This window comes from Mustelus asterias, chromosome 3 (assembly GCF_964213995.1).
Source record: "Mustelus asterias chromosome 3, sMusAst1.hap1.1, whole genome shotgun sequence".
NCBI classification, from domain to species: Eukaryota; Metazoa; Chordata; class Chondrichthyes; order Carcharhiniformes; family Triakidae; genus Mustelus; species Mustelus asterias.
The window spans coordinates 61,290,913-61,316,715 of NC_135803.1; the positions used below are offsets into that span (position 1 = coordinate 61,290,913).

At 45.3% G+C, this 25,803-nt stretch overlaps 1 protein-coding gene across 1 annotated transcript; it reads right to left on the reverse strand.

Moving 5' to 3' along the window:
• Positions 1 to 2,146: 2,146 nt before the first annotated feature.
• On the reverse strand, positions 2,147 to 24,853 carry LOC144484103 (G-protein coupled receptor 35-like). The gene is made up of 2 exons (XM_078202657.1): positions 24,739 to 24,853; positions 2,147 to 3,691 (listed from the first exon to the last, which is right to left on the reverse strand). The coding sequence occupies exon 2, from the start codon at positions 3,672 to 3,674 to the stop codon at positions 2,709 to 2,711; it is 966 nt and encodes a 321-aa protein (XP_078058783.1). The 5' UTR covers positions 3,675 to 3,691; positions 24,739 to 24,853; the 3' UTR covers positions 2,147 to 2,708.
• Between the last annotated feature and the right edge of the window lie 950 nt (positions 24,854 to 25,803).

Below are 25,803 nucleotides of genomic sequence, written 5' to 3' on the forward strand. Positions count from 1 at the left end.
ATTTAAACTGTTCGATCAAAGAGTGAGAATCCAAAATCTAGTTGTATGCTTGGTCATTTAGAATCCAAGTCGGGAGTCTGATTCAGCGAGGGTGTTTACACTGTGAAGCACAGGTCAGACTCACTAAACAAGACTAAAAGAGTCTAGGTGACCAGAAGAACTGAAACTAATATATTTCCACCATCAATTGAACCTAATTGGTTAGCCAATGGTTTCATTGGCAAGTGGTTTCATTGGCAAGTGGCAAATTACCTTGACAGGAGGGTTAACTCAGTCTTTTTTTGTAATTCATTTGTGGGATGTGGGTGTCACTGACTGGCCAGCATTTATCACCCAACCCCAATTACTCTTGAACTGAATGAATTGTTAGGCCATTTCAGAGCCAAGCACATTGCTGTGGCTCTGGAGTTACATACAGGTCAGACTTGATGAGGATCGCAGATTTTCCTTCCCTGAAGGACATTATTGAACCAGATGGGTTTTTATGACTATCGGCAATGGTTCCATGGTCATCATTAGAAACTGTGACTGTGAATTCAGATTTTGCCATCTGCCATGGTGGGATTCAAACCCGGGTCCCCAAAGCATCCCCCTGAGTCAATGGATTACTGGCCCAGTGACAATACCACTACGCGATTGCCACCCACTTATCTAAGGAAGGATATACTTGCAATAGATGGAGTGGAGATTTGCCAGATTAGTTTCTGGGGTGGCAGGATTATTTATGAGGAGAGATTGGGGAGACTGTGTCTGTAAGCCCTTGAGTTTGGAAGAATGAGGAGAAGCCTCATTGAAACTTACAAAATTCTTACCTTGTGACAATGTGGATGTAGATAAGGGGGGGGAATTCTCCCAAAAAAATTCTAAGTGTCGAATTCACGTGAAAACTGGAGTAATTCACGCTGGTTTTTTCAGAATCAATTTAATCTACTCTCAGTTATTCAGAGTAAAAGAAGTAAGTAAGCTGCAGAGTCACTGTCTTCATTAAGTGAAGGGGTGAATTGATGATTGAACCCATGGGAAGGGTAAAGAAACATGAGCGAACTCAAGGGTTGGGAGTAGGGAATGGATTATCAATGGGAATGGCCTCTGCCTAATTTTCTGGCCATAAATATTATTGACCAGAAATGGACTCAGAGGGCAAAGGAATGACCCCAACCCCCACCCCACAAACTGACAAAGTCACCTCCACCATTTTTATCCTCTTAAAGGAATAAATTGAAACTATTGCCACCAGCTATGCCACATGCTGGCTGACATCATCTCTTATGACAAATTACTCACAAGAGAAGGTATGAAATATTGAAAATGGTTTCACCTGTTCTTGGTGCATTTTAATTTTGACGATAATCATGTGCTCCATCGATGTCCTGCACATTCTTGCATGAAGAGCTCAACAGTTAAGGTGCCAAATGTCATTCTTGTGACGTCAGCCCACCATCATTGGCAGTACAATCGGAAATAGCGACTGTGGGAATTTGTAGCTTATACATTGAAAATGATCAATGCCTGTGTTGAAAGAAGGCACTCAAATTATGTCTGAACGAGCAATGAGAATGAAAGGAGCTACATAGGAAATCTCAGAAAGATCAGGAAGGAAGCCATTTGGTCCATTGAGTCTGCACCGATCACAATCTCACCTAGGCCCTATCCGTGTAACCCCATGCATTTACCCTAGCTAGTCCCCCTGACACTAAAGGGCAATTTTAACATGGCCAATCCACCTAACACGCACATCTTTGGACTGTGGGAGAAACCGGAGCATCCGGAGGAAACCCATGCAGATACGGGGAGAATGTGCAAACTCCACACAGACAGTGATCCAAGCCAGGAATCAAACCCGGTCCCTGGTGCTGTGAGGCAGCAGTGCTAACCACTGTGCCATAGTGCTGCCCCACTCTGCCTTATCCCCATAACCTCATGCACTTACCCTAGCTAGTCCCCTTGACACTAAGGGACAATTTTAGCAAGGCCAATCCACCTAACCCGCACATCTTTGGACTGTAGGAAGAAACTGAAGCACCAGGAGGAAACACACATGGACACGGGGAGAATGTGCAAACTCCACACAGACAGTGACCCAAGCAGGGAATCGAACCCGTACCCATACTATGTACTAAATCCAATAAGATAAATTCAAGCTGAGCCCTGTCCATTCGTTTTAATTTTGAAAACATTATGCTTTGGTATACAGCATTCTCGAAAGGAAAGCAATATCCATGTGTTTAAAAGGAATCTTACGTCTGCCCAACATTTGGTCATTCAGCATATTCCTTCGGTTCACAGTTTTCAGGAAAAAATCCAACTCACCACATGATGTTATGATGGTTTAAATATGCTTCAATGCATTTTATATAATGATGTAGAATTGGCTATTACATTTGCTGTTATTATCATAAGTTCCAGTTTTCATTTTTAAAAGAATCAAATTTAAAATGTTTGCGATTAAGCAAATGAATTAATGAAATTATTGTTAGACAAAAGTATTAAGGTAATAGAACCAAGACGGGTAGATGGACTTCAGATACACAACAACTATGATCTAACTGAATGACAGAACAAGGTTGAGGGGCTAAATGGCTGACTCCTGCCTCTGTTCCTATGAATATTTTAGTCAACATTAGCTACATGTACACAAAAACAGAAAATGCTGGGAAATCTCAGCAGGACTGACAGCATCTGTGGAGCGGGAATGTTTCAAGTCTGGATTATCCTTCTCCAGAGTGCTGTGTATCTTGGGTGTTCTGAACTTGTACAACACCAAGGCTTATTTTACTTCGACTGGACATCCTCTTAATACTTTGAGTTAAAGAAGCACGAACCTCTTTGGAAGCTAAATAATAAATAATAGCATCCAGGCAACAGTTCATATTCGCCACGCATGTGGATACACTAACAAATATGCGCACATTTTTCTGTGCTGCACAATCACCTCCAGAACTGTCCACTAAAAATTGAATCAATAATCCTGTGTGAAAAGGCAGGAAGCAAACAATAAAGGTGATCAGATTTGTGATGATAATTATGATGCTTCGACTGGAAACAAAGTTTCCCTGGGATTCTCTGTTTCTTTTGCAGAGGGTCACGATGATCTGAAAAGAGCAAAAGCACAAGATGAAGAAAGGAATGATGAATCCAAATAGTTCAATGATAATAATAATCCAGATGGCAGTGGGCTTGTCTGTCATCTTCAGAAAGCAGAACTGAGGGCTGTCATTTGCAATGGAAAATTGTATTTGCAGAGAAATTGCGATTGAACATACAAAAGACCAAACTGCACCACATGCAAATGCAGCCTTCATTGGAGACCTGAGGTATTTTGCTTTAAGTGGGTACTTTATTGCAATGTATCGATCCACACTGATGCAGACAATGATGTAGATGCTCACATACATGTTCACAAAATACAGACACTCGATAAATGCACAGAAGCCTGGTCCAAGCTTCCTGGAAGGTCTGTAGCTGTATATCTTGAAGGGTAAAGACAGGAGCAGGAGGCTGTCTGAAACAGCCAAATTTGTCACATAAATGATGGTCTCTGTCCATTTCCTGAATTTCCAGCAGAACGCCCATAGGGTCATTGCATTGAATGTTAATCCCAGTAGAAACAATGGGATGGATGTCCCAATCAGTATGCACTGCATGTTATCAGTCACTGAAATATTGCACGTCATATCTCCCAAGAGCAAAGCTGTAAAACATCAATACAATATAAATTAAAATATAGTGTGAATATGAAACTTCGGTCAAAGGGCTACATTCTTAAAAAGTTTATTTATTAGTGTCACAAATAAGTTTACATTAACACTGCAATGAAGTTACTTTGAAATTCCCCTAGTCACCACACTCCGGCGCCTGTTCAGGTACACTAAGGGAGAATTTAGCATGGCCAATGCATCAAACCAGCACGTCTTTCAGAATGTAGGAAGAAACCAGAGCACCCGGGGGAAACCCACTCAGACATGGGTGAACATGTAGACTCCGCACAGACAGTGACCCAAGCCGGGAATCGAATCTGGGTCCCTGGCACTGTGAGGCAGCAGTGCTAACCACTGTGCCACCGTGCCACCCTGAAAAGCCAGCTTTTGGAGAGCCCAGCAGAGCCCTGTGCACCCATTAATGCTGCCACATGACACATGTCCCAAATTCTTCCACTTCTCTGCTCAGGAGCTGCCTCAGTGGTGCCAAAGTGATGCTGCCACCCAACCAAGATATGGGAATTGTCCTGCTCCTGAGACTAGGATAGGCCCAGGGACATTATCATTGGGAGGCTGATATTCTGCTCTGTTCCAGATCTGCTCATATTCTCCCACCATTGCCCACACTCCCTCACTGCACAAGATCTTCACCTTTTCCATTCAATAGTTTTTTATTTTGGTGAATTGCTCCTTAATCACCTTTATTCAAGACCGTAGGACTTCAGGGTTTCCGCATTGCAGATCCACTTTACACTTGAAATCAGTTTTGTTGCTTCTCTTTGTACTCTGTGCAATCAGACAAATGTTTTGCTGTGACTTGGTGGTCAACATAGCATTCTAAAAATAGACCTATTGCTGGAAGATGTGAAGCAGTTTCATTTCCTACACTGGGGGCTCTCCACACTGGTCATGTACTAACATCACGTTGATACTATACATCTTTGGTTCTGGTACTGAAAGAAGATAAATGCTTTGCACCAAACTTGAACTCCTAATGTGAGAAAAACGAATGGTGTCCTGACTGTCACACTGTTATGCTCCCTCATACTGTTAAGCTTTTGCAATTGTTTTATCACAGTCTCTAAATGTTAAAAATGAGTCTGCTCTACACCGAGGACCGGTCCTTCACATTTATCAGTATTGAAGTAATGCCGCCACTCACACTGCTTTCTAACTGGAAGTCCTATTCACAAATTGAAATTGGAACATATTTTCCTAGTTTTCTTCTCTCTATTTCTGAAGACACTGAGACCTGCTGCAGTACTGTTCTGCAGGTGCCAGAAACCTCAGTAAGAACATAAGACCATAAGAACATAAGAAGTAGGAGCAGGAATAGGCCATCTAGCCCCTCGAGCCTGCCCCGCCATTCAATAAGATCATGACTGATCTGAAGTGGATCAGTTCCACTTACCCGCCTGATCCCCATAACCCCTAATTCCCTTACCGATCAGGAATCCATCTATCCGTGATTTAAACATATTCAGCGTGGTAGCCTCCACCACTTCAGTGGGCAGAGAATTCCAAAGATTCACCACCCTCTGAGAGAAGAAGTTCCTCCTCAACTCTGTCCTAAACTGACCCCCCTTTATTTTGAGGCTGTGCCCTCTAGTTCTAGCTTCCTTTCTAAGTGGAAAGAATCTCTCCACCTCGAGCCTATCCAGCCCCTTCATTATCTTATAGGTCTTTATAAGATCCCCCCTCAGCCTTCTAAATTCCAACGAGTACAAACCCAATCGGCTCAGTCTCTCCTCATAATCAACACCCCTCATCTCTGGTATCAACCTGGTGAACCTTCTCTGCACTCCCTCCAAGGCCAATATATCCTTCCACAAATAAGGGGACCAATACTGCACACAGTATTCCAGCTGCGGCCTCACCAATGCCCTGTACAGATGCAGCAAGACATCTCTGCTTTTATATTCTATCCCCCTTGCGATATGGGCCAACATCCCATTTGCCTTCTTGATCACCTGCTGCACCTGCAGACTGGGTTTTTGCGTCTCATGCACAAGGACCCCCAGGTCCCTTTGCGCAGCAGCATGTTGTAATTTTTTTCCATTTAGATAATAATCCAATTTGCTATTATTTCCTCCAAAGTGAATAACCTCGCATTTGTCAACGTTATACTCCATCTGCCAGATCCTCGCCCACTCACTCAGCCTGTCTAAATCGCTCTGCAGACCTTCTACGCCCTCCACACGATTCACTTTTCCACTTATCTTTGTGTCGTCTGCAAACTTTGTTACCCTACACTCAGTCCCCTCCTCCAGATTGTCTATATAAATGGTAAATAGTTGAGGCCCCAGTACCGATCCCTGCGGCACGCCACTAGTTACCATCTGCCAACCAGAAAAGCATCCATTTATTCCGACACTCTGCTTCCTGTCGGATAGCCAATCCCCAATCCACGCTAACACCCTACCCCCAACTCCATGTGACCCAATCTTCTTCAGCAACCTTTTGTGAGGCACCTTTTGGAAATCCAAAAACATCGCATCCACTGGTTCCCCTCCGTCAACCGCACTAGTCACATCTTCATAAAAATCCAACAAGTTCATCAAGCACGACTTTCCCCTCATGAATCCATGTTCAATCTTGTGTCAAGTGTCAATCCTGGCAGTCGATGAAGTGAAAGAGGGTGCTTAACGCTGAGACTGAGTCTGTCCTCATCCCACATCACACGCACATTTTTCACCAAGGCATTGGCATGTTCCAATATGGTATGGATGTTCCGTCAAAACTTTCTATTTCTGAAGACTGAGCAAATGGATGGTCACACAAGGGACAACTGGCTTCTTTTGTGGATTGAAACCTCTCCCCTGTCTCAACAGTGATATAAAGGAACATCCAGGCTGATGTTGTATCAATGCCTTTCTTGAAAATAATTCAAAAGGATAATCATTGAAATGTAAAGACATCGGCCAGGACTTTCCGGTTGTTTATGCCAGTGGGATCTTCTGGTCCCTCCGACGGTGCACCACTGCCGTGGGTTTCCCGGCGATATTGGGTGGCTTCAATGGAAACTCCCATTGACAGCAGTGGAACCAGAAGATCCCACCACCAAGAAAGACTCCACAGGGAGGCCAGAGATCTCGCCCACTGTCTGTCTCAAACTCTCAAGATGTCAAATGATGACACAAGATGTTTGGAACACTTTGAACTTGTATAGTCACTTAATGAAGAAGCCATTTTGCTGTCTACTTTTTTAAAAGAAGTTTCCTGCAAAGAGAATTTCACCAAATATCATCGAACGAGTAGCGAGCTATCTAAGTAGCCAAGATCATACACAGGAATACACTGAAACTGGGAGAAGGACTTCCGCAAATCTGTTCTAATTTTGGGTTCACCTGACCAGACTTTGGCTGGGATTTTCTGCTTCTGTTCACATTGGGCGGGTTTGACGGTGAGAGCAGAGAATATCACGAGAAGGCCTTTGTTATATCCTTGAGAAGGCCTTGATTCCACCCTATCACTTCAACTGGAGTATCACCTTCATCTAAGAAACTACAGGCCTGCCACAAAAGAGATTGAGAAAATTATAAGAACATAAGAACCTAAGAACTAGGAGCAGGAGTAGGCCATCTGGCCCCTCAAGCCTGCTTCGCCATTCAATAAGATCATGGCTGATCTTTTCATAAACACAACTCCACTTACCCGCCCGCTCATCATAACCCTTGATTCCTTTACTGTTCAAAAATATATCTATCCTTGCCTTAAAAACATTCAATGAGGTAGCCTCAACTGCTTTACTGGACATGGAATTCCACAGATTCACAACCCTTTGGGTGACGACGTTCCTCCTCAACTCAGTCCAAAATCTCCATCCACTTATTTTGAGGCTATGCCCCCTAGTTCTAGTTTCACCTGCCAGTGGAAACATTCTCCCTGCTTCTATCTTATCTATACCCTTCATAACCTTATATGTTTCTGTAAGATCTCCCCTCACTCTTCTGAATTCCAATGAGTATAGTCCCAGTCTACTCAGTCTCTGCTCATAAGCCAACCCTCTCAACTCCAGAATCAACCGAGTGAATCTTCTCTGCATCCCCTCCAGTGCCAGTATATCCTTTCTCAGGTAAGGAGACCAAAACTATACACAATACTCCAGGTGTGACTTCATTAGCACCTTATACAGCTGCAACTTAACCTCCCTGTTTTTAAACTCCATCCCTCCAGCAGTGTGTGGTGAACCATTGTTGGTTCCCACTAGGTAGTGCTGAGCCATGGTCTGGCCAGTACTATGAGTCTGTATATATGTTACTGTTGGGGTTAGGGTTGGGCTGTTCTACCTGTTAACATAGTTGTTATGGTACACCCCAGTCGGCTCCGCCTCCTGGGAGAGGTATAAAGGTCACTGCTCTGCCTGGTGACCCTTTAGTCTGGGATCGTGTACTGTATATGGTAGCTCTGTTATTGTTGGCAATAAAAGCCTTTATTTCCCGAGTACATCACGCCTCTCGTGTGTTATATCGCGCATCAATTTTATTGCCAACAAATAAATTCTTTTTTTTTGTGAAAGAAAACGACAAAGAAAACATGGAGCAAATGCTTAAACCCGAACGGCTTACGTTGGACCCACGTGCGGCGGGCGCATCGAACACTTTCGACCACTGGTTGAAGTGTTTCCAGGATTACCTCGACGCCTCCACAGCAGTCAACAACGACGCCGACAGACTCCGGGTCCTCCACGCGAGGGTAAGCGACGCTGTATACTTAGCGATCCGTGCGGCCACCGACTACAAAGGGGCCCTCGAGCTTCTCAAGAAGCGATACAACAAACCGCCGAATGAGATGCATGCTCGATATCTTCGAGCCACTCGACGGCAGCAGCCCGGCGAAACGACGGAACAGTACGCGTGCGAGCTTCAACAACTAGCCAGAGCCTGCAACTGCAAGGCAGTGTCTGCAGACCAGTACATGAACAACCTCGCTCGAGATGCGTTCGTGGCGGGAATCGGCTCGTCGTACATCCGCCTTCAGCTGTTGGAGCAAGGTAACCTCGACCTCACTAAATCCATAGAGTTAGCTGACGCTCTAGAAACGGCCTCCAAAAGTCTGGCGATGTACCCTGACGACCACGTGGAGACAGCGTGGCAGGGGCAGTCACAGACCCCACTTCATTCAGCGGGACCGAAAAACTGCACGATTGCGTTCCCAGCCTCGGACCTGACGATGGCAGCAGCTCCAGGTGGCCCGCGGTGTTACTTCTGTGGGGGGGTGAAACACCCTCGGCAGCGATGTCCAGCTAAAGCGGTGTTGTGCTCCGCCTGCGGCAAGAAGGGGCACTATTCCAAGGTATGCCAGTCCAAACTTTCATCCAAGACCAGCAGTGCGGCGTGTGACTCCCCGGAGCTGGCCTCCTTGTCTTCTGCATCTTCAAGGTCTTCTACCACGTGCGATTCCAGGATGTCGCCATTCCGAACGACGGAGTCGCAAGACACGTGCGACCTGCAGGGGCCGCAGGTTTTGGCGCCATCGTCCATGTGCGACCTATGGGGGCAGCCATGTTGGTTGGCACCGTCTGCGAATGACCAGCAGGGGTCGTCATCAACCATCTCAGCTGCCTGCAGTTGCGCCCATGAACCAACGGTGGCGTCGATCATCCTGGACCAGGCCAAGCCTCACAGACTCGACAAGTCCATGATGGACATACAGCTTGCCTGAGTCCAGGAGATGGTCGCCACTTCAAGGCGTGCCCGAGTTCAGCGGATTGTCACCACCTCGGGATCTACCGGCCCGTGAGGCACTGGAGGAGTCGCTGGACATCGCCTTGGAGAGAACGTCACCGCGATTGCCTGAACCGGTGTCATCGCCGGTGTTGAGGAGGCCACAACGACGGTGCGGTCCCCCAGACCGCTTGAACTTATAGACAAACAATTATTCTGTGTTTGGTACCCCGCCAGTCTTTGTTTTCAAAGGAGGGGTGAATGTGGTGAACCATTGTTGGTTTCCACCAGGTAGTGCTGAGCCATGGTCTGGCCAGTACTATGAGTCTGTATATATGTTACTGTTGGGGTTAGGGTTGGGCTGTTCTACCTGTTAACATAGTTGTTATGGTACACCCCAGTCGGCTCCGCCTCCTGGGAGAGGTATAAAGGTCACTGCTCTGCCTGGTGACCCTTTAGTCTGGGATCGTGTACTGTATATGGTAGCTCTGTTATTGTTGGCAATAAAAGCCTTTATTTCCCGAGTACATCACGCCTCTCGTGTGTTATATCGCGCATCACAGTGAAGGACAAAATTCCATTTGCTTTCTTTATTACCTGCTGTACCTGCAAACCAATTGTTTGTGATTCATGCACAAGGACACCCAAGTCCCTCTGCATAACAGCATGTTGCAATTTTTTACCATTTAAATAATAGTCCATTTTGCTGTTATTCCTACCAAAATGGATGACCTCACATTTACCAACATTGTACTCCATCTGCCAGACCCTTGCCCACTCACTTAGACTATCTATTTCCCTTTGCAGACTTTCAGTGTTCTCAGCGCACTTTGCTCTACCACTCATCTTAGTGTCATCTGCAAATTTTGACACACTACATTTGGTCCCCAACTCCAAATCATCTATGTAAATTGTAAACAGTTGCAGTCCCAACACTGACTCCTGAGGCACACCACTTTGTCACTGATCACCAACCAGAAATCATTTATCCCCACTCTTTGCTTTCTGTTAGATAACCAATTCTCTATCCATGCTAATACGTTACCCGTAACACCGTGCACCTTTATGTTATGCAGCAGCCTTTGGTGCGGCACCTTGTCAAATGCCTTCTGGAAATCCAGATACACCACACGCACAGGTTTCCCATTGTCCACTGCGCATGTAATGTCCTCAAATAATTCCACCAAATTAGTCAAACATGACCTGCCCTTCATGAACCCATGCTACATCTTCCCAAGGGACAATTTACATTCAGATGTCTCACTATTTCTTCCTTGATGATAGATTCAAACATTTTCCCTGCTAAAGAAGTTAAACTTAGCAGCCTCTTGTTATCCACCTTTTGTCTACCTCCTTTTTTAAACAGTGACGTCACATTTGCTGTTTTCCAATCAGCGGGAACCACCCCAGAGTTCAGCGAAGTTTGGTAAATTACCACTAGTGCATTTGCTATTTCCCCTGCCATCTCTTTTAGTACCCTGGGATGCATTCCATCAGGGCCAGGAGACTTGTCTACCCTTAACCTTATTAGCTCGCCCAACACAACCTCTTTCGTGATCATGATCATTTTTAGGTCCTCACGTGCCATAGCCTTCCTGTCATCAATTTTTGGGATGTTATTTGTGTCTTCCACTGTGAAGACCAATGTTCAACGCCTCGGCCATTTCCTCATTTCCAGTTATTACATCCCCCTTCTCATCCTCTAAAGGACCAATGTTTACTCTAGCCACTCGTTTTCACTTTATATATTTGTTGAACCTTTTGCTATCTGTTTTTATATTCTGAGCTCGTTTACTCTCACAATCAATCTTACTTTTCTTTATAGCTTTTTTGTGGCTTTCTGCTGACCTTTAAATATTTCCCAATCCTCTACTTTCCCACTAATCTTTGCCACTTTGTGCGCATTTTCTTTCAATTTGATACCCTCCTTTATTTCCTTAGATATCCATGGCTGATTATCTCTTTTTCTACAGTCCTTCCTTATCACTGGTATATACTTTTGCTGAGCACTGTGAAAAATCATCTTGAAAGTCCTCCACTGTTCCTCAATTGTCCCACCATAAAGTTTTTGCTCCCAGTCTACCTTTGCCAACTCCTCCCTCATCCCATTGTACTCGCATTTGTTTAAGCACAAGACACTGGTATTGGATTTTACCTTCTCACACTCCTTCTGTATTTTAAATTCAACCATTCTGTGATCCCTTCTTCCGAGAGGATCCGTAACTGTAAGATCATTAATTATTCCTGTCTCATTACACAGGACCAGATCTAGGATAGCTTGCTCCCTCATAGGCTCTATTACACATTGTTCAAGGAAACTATCATGAATACATTCTATAAACTCCTCCTCAAGGCTGCCTTGACAGACCTGGTTTGACCAGTCGACATGTCGGTTAAAATCCCCCATGATAATTGCTGTACCATTTTTACAGGCATGAGTTATTCCTTTGAGTTGTAACCATATTGTTTAATGTTCATCTGTATTCAGTCATTGTGTGCGACAGAGTTCATGTGAAACGTTTCAGTGAAACATGAGCTGGAATATTCCAGCCATTCACGCTGATAGGATCTTCTGGTCTGGCCAACATTGGAAGCCACCACAGGGTAGCAGTGCCAGGTATAGCTCTCTGGGGAGCCCCATTGGGGGGGATTCCCTTTATGTGTGGTGGAGGGCCAACGATTGTGTGGGGTCAGGGTCATCCCAATGTCCTTGTGATCGGGGGGGTGGTGGGAGTGTGGAGTGGTGCTGATGCTTGTTGTGGGAGGAGCCCCCTTGTCTGTGGTGGTTGGGGGTGGGGGGACAGTTGGGAGGTGAGATTATTTTTACTGCTGATCGGGGCACCCTTTAAAGATGGCACCCATTTTCTGTGGAACCAGCATCAGGCCTTGCCCCCGCCAGAGTGACAGCGAAAACCACATCCCCAGAGCGCAATAAAATCTGGAGCGAAAACGCACCTGTGCAGCTGGAGAGTTACTCATGGTTTTCTCATCTCTGTCAGCAATCTGCAAAAATGGGAAAGTTCTGCCTTACATGTGACTTCAGATCCACTGCAATGTGGTTGGCTCTTAAAATGACCTCTGAAATGGCCTAGCAAACCACTCAGTGCAAGTACAACTTGGGATGGGCAACAAATGCTGGCCCAGCCAGCGGTTCCCACATCTGGAGGCGATGTGACTGGCAGAAGCAGAATCATTGACAGGTGCTGAGTGAAGAAATGAGAGTGGAGGTTACGATCTGAAATCTTCAGCATGGAAAGCTGTAAAATAAAAGATGAAGGCTGTTCCTTGACCTTATGTTGAGTATGATTGGAACAATGTTAGAGGCTGAGGACAAGGAGGTCCATTGGATGAAGTGGGCGAATTTGCCAATGACACCAAGATGGGTAGGAAAGTTAATTGTCAAGAGGAGGTAGAGAGTCTGCAAAATGATCTAGACAGGTTAAGTGAGTGGGCAAAAATTTGGCAGAGGGAGTATAACGTGGGAAAATTTGAACTCGTCAGGAGTTTGGCAGGGAGAATAGAAAAGCAGCACATTATTTAAATGGAGAGATTGCAGAACTCTGGTACAGAGGGATCACAAAAAGTTTATATGCAGGTACAGCAATTGATTAGGAAGGCAAATAGGATGCTGGCATTTATTGCAAGAGGAATAGAATCTAACAGTAGGCGTGTTTCACTGCAGCTGTGCAGGGCCTTGGTGAGACCACATCTGGAATACTGGGTGAGATTTTCCAGTAGTGCCCACCCGAAGACTGCAAGTTCCTGCCCAAGGTTATCAGACCTTTAAATCATCCGTCAAATTCTCCATCCCACCCACGATGATTCCCATAGTGGGTGGGACTGGAAGATTTATTATACTGTGTACAGTTTTAGTCTCCTTATTTAGAAAAAGATGTAATTGCTTTACAAACAGCTCAGAGACGGTTCATTCGACTACTTCCTGATGAGGGGCTTAACTTATGAAGGTTGAACAGGTTGGGCCCATACTTTTTGGAGTTCAGAAGAATGAGAGGTGATCTTATTGCAATATATATGAGATCCTGGAGGGATTTGATAGGATGGATACAGGGAGGATGTTTCTACTTGTGGGAGAGACTAGAATCAGGGGTTATGGTTTAAGAATAAGAGCCCTACCCTTTAAGAGGGAATGAGGAAAATAAAAATATCAAAGAGTCATTAATATGTGGAAGTTTCTTCACCAGAAAGCAGTGGAGGCTGGCTCAGTGAATTTATTCAAGACCAATTTTTGATAGACAATGGAGTCAAGGTTATGGAGGGCAGGTAGCAAGGTGGAGTTGAGACCACAACCTGATAACAGCCATGATTTTAATGAAGAATGGGACAGGCTCAATGGGCTGAATGGCCTACTCCTGCTCCTAAATCCCATGTACCTCTTTGGGTCAGCTAGGCAGTGGGGCAGAGAATTCAAGTATCAATTGAATGGAGGAGCTGAGAGAATGGAATGCTGCAAGTTCAAAGGAAGATAGGTTGGTGTGAGTGAGGGGAACAGAGAAATTGAGATGCCTGGTGAGAGGGTAAGAGGCCAGAAGGAAGGGCCCAAGTGGAATGAGAATTCTAAAAATGGGAGAAAGGTCTACAGTGCAGAAAGCAAACTTCTGTCAGAGGCAAAGCCAATGGAAAAGTAGCTCAATGTCATGTCAAGCTCAGAATTCATTGAGGCAGTGTTAGTGAAGGAGCTGAACCTTCTATGCAGCTTTGGTTTGGAGTTTCCCACTCTTTCCCATGAATTTGCAGCACTCCATCTCCTCAAATCCTACCCGAACAATATCAATAAACCTGAAATAAGCAAAACACTGCGGATGCTATAATCTGAAACAAAGAGAGAATGCTGGAAAACCTCAGCAGGTCTGGCAGCGTCTCTACAAAGAGAGAACAGAGTTAACATTTCAAGTCCATTTGGCTCTTCATCAGAATCTGCACTGCTGTTGACCAATGAAGCTACATTCATCCAGTGGGTGTTAAATGCTAACTGACACCATTTCCTACTTCTGCTGCACCATAACCTCGTCACTGAACATCAAGCCTTTGTTTCCAAGATTCTCAATGACTTCATCTCCTCTGGCAATCTTTAAACTCAGTCCCCAAATTCTGCAGAAACTACTTCTACCTCCTTCCCAAACTTTCAAACAGGACCAGACTGTGAACCCATTTTCTTAGCTTGTTCTAACTCAATGGAATTGATTTCTTCCTATTTTTCTTGACTTTTCTGTCTCCTTGGATCTACATCTGGCAATGCCCTCCTGTAGTAATTCAGCCAAAGGCCTGTTTCCTGTCACTAACACCCTTTATCGTGCACCAAAGGAAAGGGACGTGCCTGCAGCATACAGTCAGGTATTCTTCACCTCAAGACCAACAACAATGGTCCGGATAGAGTGAAAGGATTAAAAAACCCCTGCTGACTGCTTCTCATTGGGCAAGCCGCTCACTCAATAAGGCAGCTCATACTCCATGAAGCTCATTGGGAGATCTTTTAATGATCCTTCGTGGCCTTTGTGGCCATCAGAACGCTTCCATTTCCTGACAGTCTCCTTTTCACCATTAACTTTTTAATTATAGAATTGAAACTGGATATAGGTATATGAGCAAGAATGTCTGAAATTGTAGCACTGGCTTAAATTGCAGGAAGTTAAGTTAAAAGTAAAGGCTAACACTTTTAGGTTTGAGCATTTGTGGGAAATTAAGGCTGGAATTCACCGGCCTCTTATGCCCTGCCACTGCTGCCAGCGAGAACGGAGAATTTGGCGCTCAGCCAAATCTCCATTAATTGCAGCGGGACTGGAGAATCTCAGCTGTGGGCGAGGCCAAAGAATTCCGGTCTAAATCTTGTGAAAAGAGTGTACCCAATGGGCCTGATTTTACCAAAACTTCGTGCCCATTTTCAGGCGCGAAATCGCGGTAAAGTTGGGCGTTGGGCCTATACCGTGATCTGCACCCGATTCCGAGCAGATCGCAGCTTTATCGACACCTGATTCAGGCGTGGGTCCGGTGCGCACCCGAATCGGGCGGCCTGACGATTTAAATGCAAATCCCACTTTACTGTCTTCTGGCCCGATCCGCGTCCGTGCTGTTACCGACCTGCAAAATAAAAGTCTGAAGTCGCCGCTGCAGCCTCCGAAGAGCGGGGTCAGAGCCTGCAACAGCTCTCTGACCCAGGTCATCCTCTGGTCGGGGTGGGAGGAGGAGAGGGGGTGTGACATCTCATCCCCTGGGGGGGTGGTGGAGAGGGGGTGTGACCGATCATCCCCTGGGGGGGAGGAGAGGGGGTGTGACATATCATCCCCTGGTCGGGGGGGGTTCCGCTGCCTGTCTGTGGCCGATCCCTCCTGGCACCATCACTGGTACACTACCAGCCACAGATTACTCTTCCCTGCAGGTGCGAGAGAGCGGGAGAGATGGCTGTGGCTGGTAGTGTACCAGTGATGGTGCCATAATTTGATAAGTCTTTAGACTCCTTCAGCCATTGGTTCTCCTGGTCCCTCCCCAGAGTGTCTTGAAGAAGCAGTAAGTAACTTGAAAATATGTGTTCGGTACTCTGTTAATCGAATGCCAGTCGACATTGTGAATCTTTTTCCCTTGTTCTCTCGCCAACAAATCCTTCTTCTTCATTGATTGCTCGCTAATGAATCTGAAACCTCAGAAACTCTGTGTTACTGGTCATGGGTTCTGTGTGTCCTTGCGTGGCTGATGAACCCGATCCTAAAGCCGCATCTTCTGTGCACTTGGCAAGTGTTTCCGGGGGATGGAATTTGTCCTTGGACTCAAGATCTTTGGTATTTCTTTCTCAGGCTTCTTTTGAACCTCCTTTTGCCATTGGGTTTTTGCAAAGAATTGTGTCCCTTCAAACAGGAGGTTCCTTAAGTTCATTTCTTCTGTTCAAGGGCCCACAAGGGATTAACGTCAATGTTGCATTTCTTGAGGTAAGCCTTCAGGGTGTCTGTGAAGTGCTTTGTTTGTCCTCCTCTTGTTTGGTGCCTTCCTTGAGCTGGACGAAGAAGATTTGCTTTGGCAGTTGGGGCTCTGGCATTCTTAGCACATGACCAACCCAGTGGAGTTTGTTTCAGATGCTCATGGCCTCATTGCTGGTGCTCTTGGCTCCTTCAAGGATGCTTATGTTAGTGTGCCTGCTCCCACAGCTAATGTAAAGAATCCGTCTCAGACAGCATTGATTGCACGTCTCCAAGGCATTGAGGTCACGTAGTCCAAGTTTCTGAGCCTTTTAGAGGAGTTGGGAGGACAACCGCCTTGTACACGAGGATCTTAGTATCAGCACAGATGTCGCAATTGGCAAAGACTCTCATCCTGAGGCGTCCAAAGGCTGCGCTCATGGTTTGGATACAATGTTGGATCTCTGCATTGATGTCAGCCTTAGATAAAAGCTGGCTCCATAGGTAGGGGAAATGTTGCATGTTTAGCAGGGTTCCTCCATTGATCTTAATGGAGGCAGAGACCGGATCTTGCCCTAAGGTGGGTCAATAAAGGACTTGGGCCTTCTTGAGGTTGAGGCTGAATCCGATTCTTTGGTATGCTTCCACAAAGGTGTCAAGCGTGGCTTGGAGATTCTCTTCTGAGAGAGGGAGATGGTATTGTCACCCACCCACTGAAGTTCTATGAGCGATGTCAGTGTCATTTTCTTCTTGGATTTCAACCAATTGAAACCATCTTCAAGAAAAGAAACAATGCAATCTCTGGGAACTATCAAGGAATCTTCCTACTCTCCATCACCAGGAAGATCATTGCCTGAATCCTCATGAACTGCCCTCTCCCAGTCTCTGAAGTAATCCTTTGGGAAAACTAGTGTGGCTTCCAACCAAACCGTGGAATAGGGGACATGATTTTCTCTGATCGACAACTTCAAGAGATATGCCTGGAGTTACCTCAACAATGCTACATGCCCTTCATTGATCTGATCAAGGCTTTTGACTCAGTCAATTGGGAAGTGCTGTGGAAGACCCTGTCAAAGGCCAGCTGTCCATTCAACAGCCTCTGACTCCTCCATGGCAAGATGTCAATGGCAGACCTCACCAATGGAAATATGACAGAGAACTTCGAGATCAAGTCTGGAGTCAAGCATGGATGTGTCATCGCCCCCACCATTTTCTTCATCTGCATCACCACCATCCTTCAATTTGTCAAGAACAAGCTTCCCAATGGAGTGGATACCGTCTACGGAATGGACAAAAAACTTCTAGCCTTGTCAACAAATCACTTATTCATTTAGTAATATGTTCTGGGACTCTCAGGATGTCTCTAAATTCTCCAGAGAAATTTCATTGTTGTATGGAAGTGGATTTCCACTGTGGTAATTTTTGCAATGGAGGGTTCTTAATTCTGCTACAAATATATGATTCAGACCTGAGCCATTTTAACAATGAGCTTTCCAATATTGACTGGCAGTATTGCTCTTATGTAAATGCGCTTACAGTTTCTGATCGATCGCGTTGGTTTTTCAGTGCAATTCAGCAGAAGTTGGTGTTACACATACATAAGATTGCAGAATTTTAAACCCAGTTTGCTTGTGACACAACTCCAATTTCCATAGCCTTTGAGCTAGTTTGAAAAACATCGTGCTTGAAGCAGGCCGCACCCAAAGATATAACCAACCAGCTCCCCCACATGCCCTTATAGGATTCAATAATTAACATTGGGAGTTTTGCTAAGTGCATTTCTTTGCAGGTCGAGGGGGCTTTAAAAATAAGCTGGTTCTTTGTCCTGCAAAGGCACATCATTCGGTATCTAAGAAGTCATTAATTGCATCAAACATTGTGCAGTTATTCGTGAACATCCCACTGTTTTCAAAGGTTTTGGGGGGCGATTCTCCCATCCTGCCGTGCTAAGTTTTTAGCACGGGCCTGGAGAATCGCGTGTCTGCTGATTCGCGCATGCGTTTCCGCCACATGCACATCTCCCAGTGCAGTCTGAGCCGCACTGAGAACCGGTGGGAACATCAGGTAAGCAATTTAAATCTACTTTTAATATAATTTAAATCTGATTGGCGGGCCTGGGATTAAATCCTCCAGGCCTGCTAGCATCTCCCACCCTGTCAGGAAAATTGCACTCCAGCAGGGTTCAGACTAGCTCCCCGCTTTTGGGGAATTAGCGGGATGACCTGCTGGAGTGAAGGAGGAGTATTCGGGGCCCCCAGGGGGTCGGGCGGTGGGTGGTGGTGCCCCTGGGCATGTGCACCCTGGCAGTGTCAGCCTGTGCTCCCTGACACTGCCAAAGGGGCAAAGTGTCCATGCCCAGGGAGCACCTTGGCACTGCCCATCAGGCATGGGGCAGTGCCAAGGGGCAGGGCCTAGGAGGTGGGGCTTGCTGGGGGCAGGGCTTAGGGTGCTTGGTGGGGGTGGGGGGTCTCACTACCACTCTGCCATTGCATTCGATGGGGCCAGCAGGGTGGCCAGCGATCGGGGCAGGCTGGGGGTTGCAGGGGCAGCACTGTGAGGGTCCCGGACTGACCAGTGATCAAGCTGGCCAGCAAACTGCAGGTTGACAGATAGGGGCCACGACGCATGCGCAGAGGCCCAGAACTATCAGCCTCCGGCAAGAATAGGCCCCGTCGCCCGAGCTTTTAATGATATTCTCAATTGTGACCTCTGTATTGCACAGAGTGCGGGAGATTCTCGTCTGAAGTCGCACTGAAAAAACCAGCATGATTCACACTAGTTTTCCTACGAATTAGAACTTTTTTGGGAGAATCCCGGCCTTTCATTCTGACTTTTGCTTTTATTTACTGATTAACTGACTATTGTACTCTGATATAATTGGAAAATTGTTTTATATATTTTTAAAAGATTGAACCCCAAGCTCTTGGGGTTAATATTCAGAGTGCAATACATTACATTAGTTGATAAGTAGGCTGAAGCATAGAAGCTGACTTAACCACTCGGACAATCTGAAGTATCAACAGAAAACATTTAGCCCAGTCATTAACAGCATACTCTGTTGTGTTTTGAACCTCAGTGTGATCTGGGAGTGGTTGAGAGAAGCCAACAAACCAGCTTTGATCAGTTTTATGGCTGTGACGAGTAATGCCGACTTCATGGACACATATAATCAGCTCTATTTGATAAAAGTCATTAAATGGAGCACTCGGCCATGAAACAGCACTGAGGAAAAGCACAAGGAGAAGCCTAAAAATAGCTTCAGAGTCAATATTATGGATCCAGAATCAATTTGTAAGAGAGGGACACACACACACTTCTCTTCATCCGATAATCAGAGGATTCATTGCCACATGGTGTGCAAAGAAAATCCTCCCCAAAGCTAGCAATTTAGGATTGTGTAAACATGAAGAAAAAAGTAAATATTATGAAGGCCTCCCTAGATTGCAAAATATATGGAATATTTTGCAGTGCAATAAATGTAACAAAGTGATAAAGGTGTCCTTTAGAAATTCAGCTTATTAATTTCTTGTAACACATATTAGAAATCTAGGGGGCGATTCTCCCAAAAGTGCTGAATTGGTGGGAAAACTGTTCTAGATCACGACTGTTTTCTCAGTTCAACTTCGCACTCGAATCTCCCCATTCTGTGCAATGCAGAGGTCCTAATTGTGAATCTCATAAAAAACCCAGGGGGGCGGGACCCATTCGCGCCGGAGTCTGACAGTTCTGGAACTCTGCGCATGCACAGTGGCCCCCATCTGTCAGTCTCACTGTTTGCTGGCCAGCTCGATCGCTGGCCACCCAGGACCCCTGCAGTGCTGCCCCTCCTGCAGCTCCCTCCCCCGGCCAGATCACGACCCCCACAACAATTCCTGGGTCAGCCCTGACTCTCCCCGCCCCGGAGTGCCCCGATGTTCAGCCCCCCTGCAACCAGCAGTGGTGATGCCCCCACCCTTCTCACCCCAGCAGACCCCCTCCCCGCTGACACACCCCGATGCCCGCTGGGCAGGGACAAAGTGCCCCCTGGGCATGGGCACTTTGCCCTTTGGGCAGTGCCAGGGCACAGGCTGGCACTGCCTGGGTGCCCATGCCCAAGGGGCACCATCCCCCCGCCGCCGACCCCCGGGGGGCCCCAATTGCCCCCCTTCAATCCGGCAAGGTCTCTCGCTAGTTCCCTGAACGTGGAGAACTACTCTAAACCTCGCCGGAATGAAGTACGCCTGGCGGGGTGGGAGATTCAATCAGGACCAGGAAGTCTCCAATAATTACATTTAAAATACATTTAAAACATATTTTAAAAAGATTCAAATTACTTACCTGTCTTCCCGCTGGTTTCCAGCATGGTCTGGCCTGCAACTCTTCTCCAGCTCTGGGAGATGCACAAGCATTCTCGGCGCATGTGCAAATCCTGGAACAAGACCGGCGTTGCACATCTCCCACCCCGACCTGCCAGAAAAGTTGCGGGTCGGGATGGGAGAATCACGGTCCTAAAGTCTTTGGGGTGAATTTTCCCATTCCGCCTACCACGGGAATCGGAGTGGGTGAGGGGCAGACTATGGAAAGGTCGTTGACTTTGGGTGGGATTTTCTGGATCGGGGCAAGCGCGGTCGGAAAATCCTGCCCTTTGTATTGTCATCAATAGTTACAACAGCGACTAAATTTCAATGTCTTGTATACCTCTCATGTCTATTTAGCTAATGCACTTCAAGAATTTTTGACTGCCTATCTGTGGCTCCTAAACCCAAAGTCTTACAGATTGCATAATTGCAAGACTTTTTTATTGCAGAATTGAAGGGCAGTAATAAGAACTAATAAGAACATAAGAACCTAAGAACCAGGAGCCAGAGTAGGCTATCTGGCCCCTCGAGCCTGCTCCGCCATTCAATAAGATCATGGCTGATCTTTTTGTGGACTAAGCTCCACTTACCCGCCCACTCACCATAACCCTTAATTCCATTACTGTTAAAAAATTTATCTTTCCTTGCCTTAAAAACATTCAATCAGGTAGCCTCAACTGCTTCACTGGGCAGGGAATTCCACAGAGTTACAATCCTTTGGGTGAAGAAGTTCTTCCTCAACTCAGTCCTAAATCTATGCCCCCTTATTTTGAGGACATGCCCCTTAGTTCTAGTTTCACCTGCCAGTGGAAACAACTTCTCTGCTTCTATCTTATCTATTCCCTTCATAATCGTATATGTTTCTATAAGATCTCCCCTCATTCTTCTGAATTCCCATTGAGTATAGTCCCAGTCTAGCCAGTCTCTCCTCATAAACCAACCCTCTCAACTCCAGAATCAACCTCGTGAATCTCCTCTGCACCCCCTCCAGTGCCAGTACATCCTTTCTCAAGTAAGGATACCAAAGTTGTTCACAGTATTCTAGGTGTGGCCTCACCAGCACCTTATACAGCTGCAACATAATCTTGCTGTTTTTAAACTCCATCCCTTGAGCAATGAAGGGCAAAACTCCATTTGCCTTCTTAATTACCTGTTGCACTTGCAAACCAACTTTTTGCGATTCACGCACAAGGACACCCAGGTCCCTCTGCACAGCAGCATGCTGCAATTTTTTACCATTTAAATAATAGTCCGTTTTGCTGTTACTCCTACCAAAATGGATGACCTCACATTTACCAACATTGTACTCCATCTGCCAGACCCTCGCCCACTCACTTAGACTATCTATATCCCTGTGCAGACTTTCAGCGTCCTCTGCACACTTTGCTCTGCCACTCACCTTAATGTCATCTGCGAATTTTGACACACTACACTTGGTCCCCAACTCCAAATCATCTATGTAAATTGTAAATAACTGATCCCTGAGGCACACCACTAGTCACTGATCGCCAACAAGAAATGCACCCATTTACCCCCCACTCTTTGCTTTCTGTTAGTTAACCAATCCTCTATCCATGCCAATACATTACCCATAACACTGTGGACCTTTACCTTATGCAGCAGCGTTTGGTGCGGCATCGTGTCAAATGTCTTCTGGAAATCCAGATATACCACATCCACAGGTTCCCCATCGTTATAATGTTACATAATGTTGACATAATGCGCACATAATGTTCTCAAAGAATTCCACCAAATTAGTCAAACATGGCCTGCCTTTCATGAACCCAAATGTAAAAATTATACTTCATTTTGAACAACAGGTCACAGCCATTACCGAGGTTAGACTGGGGGCAATTTGACTCTGTGAAAGTGAACCAGCAATCATTTTATATCTCACCGAAAGTTAAACATAGAAACATAGAAAATAGAAGCAGGAGTAGGCCTTTTGGCCCTTCGAGCCTGCTCCACCATTCAACATGCTCATGGCTGATCATCAAATTCCATATCTTTCCCTCCATATCCCTTGTTCCCTTTAGGCTTAATGTTGCAGCTATATAGGACCCTGGTCAGACCCCACTTGGAGTACTGTGTTCAGTTCTGGTCGCCTCATTACAGGAAGGATGTGGAAGCCATAGAAAGGGTGCAGAGGAGATTTACAAGGATGTTGCCTGCGTTGGGGAGTATGCCTTATGAGGATAGGTTGAGTGAGCTCGGCCTTTTCTCCTTGGAGAGACGAAGGATGAGGGGTGACCTGATAGAGGTGTATAAGATGTTGAGAGGTTTTGATCGAGTGGACAGTCAGAGGCTTTTTCCTAGGGCTGAAATGGTTGCCATAAGAGGACACAGGTTTAAGGCGCTGGGGAGTAGGTACAGAGGAAATGTCAGGGGTAAGTTTTTCACTCAGAGGGTGTTGGGTGCGTGGAATGTGCTGCCAGCAATGGTAGTGGAGGCGGATTCGATAGGGTCTTTTAAGAGACTTTTAGATAAGTACATGAAACTTAGTAAGATAGAGGGTTATAGGTAAGCCTAGTAATCGCTAAGGCAGGGACATGTTCGGCACAACTTTGTGTGCTGAAGGGCCTGTATTGTGCTGTAGTTTTTCTATGTTTCTATGTTTCTATGATGAGCTGTATCTAATTTCTTCTTGAAATCACACAACATTTTGGCCTCAAGTTATTTCCATTGGATACAACTGAAGGGTGGATCAGTAAATTTGCTGATGACACCAAGATTGGTGGAGTAGTGGATGAGGTGGAGGGCTGTTGTAGGCTGCAAAGAGACATAGATAGGATGCAAAGCTGGGCTGAAAAATGGCAAATGGAGTTTAACCCTGATAAATGTGAGGTGATTCATTTTGGTAGGACTAATTTAAATGAGGATTACAGGGTCAAAGGTAGGGTTCTGAAGACTGTGGAGGAACAGAGAGATCTTGGGGTCCATATCCAGAGATCTCTAAAGGTTGCCACTCAAGTGGATAGAGCTGTGAAGAAGGCCTATAGTGTGTTAGCTTTTATTAACAGGGGCTTGGAGTTTAAGAGCCGTGGGGTTATGCTGCAACTGTACAGGACCTTGGTGAGATCACATTTGGAATATTGTGTGCAGTTCTGGTCACCTCACTATAAGAAGGATGTGGAAGCGCTGGAAAGAGTGCAGAGGAGATTTACAAGGATGCTGCCTGGTTTGGAGGGTAGGTCTTATGAGGAAAGGTTGAGGGAGCTAGGGCTGTTCTCTCTGGAGCGGAGGAGGCTGAGGGGAGACTTAATAGAGGTTTATAAAATGATGAAGGGGATAGATAGAGTGAACGTTCAAAGACTATTTCCTCGGGTGGATGGAGCTATTACAAGGGGGCATAACTATAGGGTTCGTGGTGGGAGATACAGGAAGTATATCAGAGGTAGGTTCTTTACGCAGAGAGTGGTTGGGGTGTGGAATGGACTGCCTGCAGTGATAGTGGAGTCAGACACTTTAGGAACATTTAAGCGGTTATTGGATAGGCACATGGAGCACACCAGGATGATAGGGAGTGGGATAGCTTGATCTTGGTTTCAGATAAAGCTCGGCACAACATCGGGGGCCGAAGGGCCTGTTCTGTGCTGTACTGTTCTATGTTCTAACTAGAGACTTGCTTTGGAAAAATGGATGATAGTATTGGACTCAGGTTCAAGATTTATGTGCTATATCTAAAAACTGCCATTTGCTGAGATCTGCCCTCAAGTCACTCAATACTTTCTTTCAAGGTATACCAGTGACATGAGGAAAGTCAAAAATCGTCCAGGACAAAACATTAAAAATAGGTGGAGATTTCAAAAGTTTTACATACATTTAATACCAGCAAAATGTCAGCGAACATTTTATCCCCTTTAAAGGATCCTTTGTTTCATTTTAATGGATCAAATTATCTCAGATACTGGACAGCATTGTAATGGATCTATGAAATTAAGTCATCATTGCCAATTGTTTGAATTCAGTTTGTACATGTCATTGCATTATTGTCAGATAATATTTTGGTTATACAATTATGATCTGTAGTAGTAATTACTTCAATATTACATTATTATGGTTATTCAGGCAACTGTCCTTAACAGAGCAAATCACACAAATGAGAATGACGAGCAGTGTTACAGATGCTTACCAGTTGACTGAAGAACTTCGTAAAACGATAATCTTTGCAACTGCACACTAAGGATTCTCAGCTCTCCAAGATATCAGAGTTATACATCTGAAGTGAATTCTAAATATCCAATAATATGCCCGAGAAAGTGGTTTGGCTTTTATACAAATGGCAATCACATCCGTTAGTCCTTTTCTGTTATAAAAACACTGAGCATGTTTACAGAACTTCCTGCTATCAGTGAGAGAGTTGGAGAAAGGTAGGCGGAGCAGTCTGTGGTTTGAACTGTAGGGGGCTGATGTGAGCAGTTATGTTCAGCCACATAGAGACTTGGCAACCTCAAATACACAGGACCACAGGCTCATGCCTTCAGGGCAATCTGATTTCATGGTTGGGTACTAAAACATGTATTAGGCTCTGTAGTGGCTTGCACAAGGGCCTAATGCTTGTTTAAGAAGGCCAACAGGGAGTGTCAAAAGTATTTGCAAAACTATTTAGGAATGGGAGGTTAGGCCCACTGAGCTGCTGGTTTGAAATGGGGGTAGTGGATTCAATTTAATCACACTGCACATTCCAGAAAATAAAAAAAGATGCTCTCCACAGTATTATGTGTTACATTTAGATCAAAATTGCTACTGACAGTGAAGCATAGCCAATTTTATTTTTATGTCAAAGTTTGACCAACTCATTCCAATCATGTAAATGATTCACACTGCTGCCCGGAACTTGAATATTCATATATTTCAGAAATGTGACTCGTAGTTTGGAGATTGAAATTTTCAGATGTAAAGATCAATGACGACTCCTGATTTGAGAACTTGGTAAACAGACTGAGAATCATTGTAATGTATGTTTATTTACTATGGTCAGAGTTAGAAGTGGGAAACAATGGGTGGCTCCTCTCTGAATTTCATGAATTGTCTCCATTTCTCTCAGTATGGGCTGTAAGTTTATATGGTTTCCCAGAACAAAGGGAAGGTTTGAGAATTGAAGATAATTAGTTTAAATCTCCGCCTGGAATATCCCACTTATGCAACATTGCCTTGGGGATTATAGTATGGGTTTCTCTGGTTTTGTGTTTTTAAT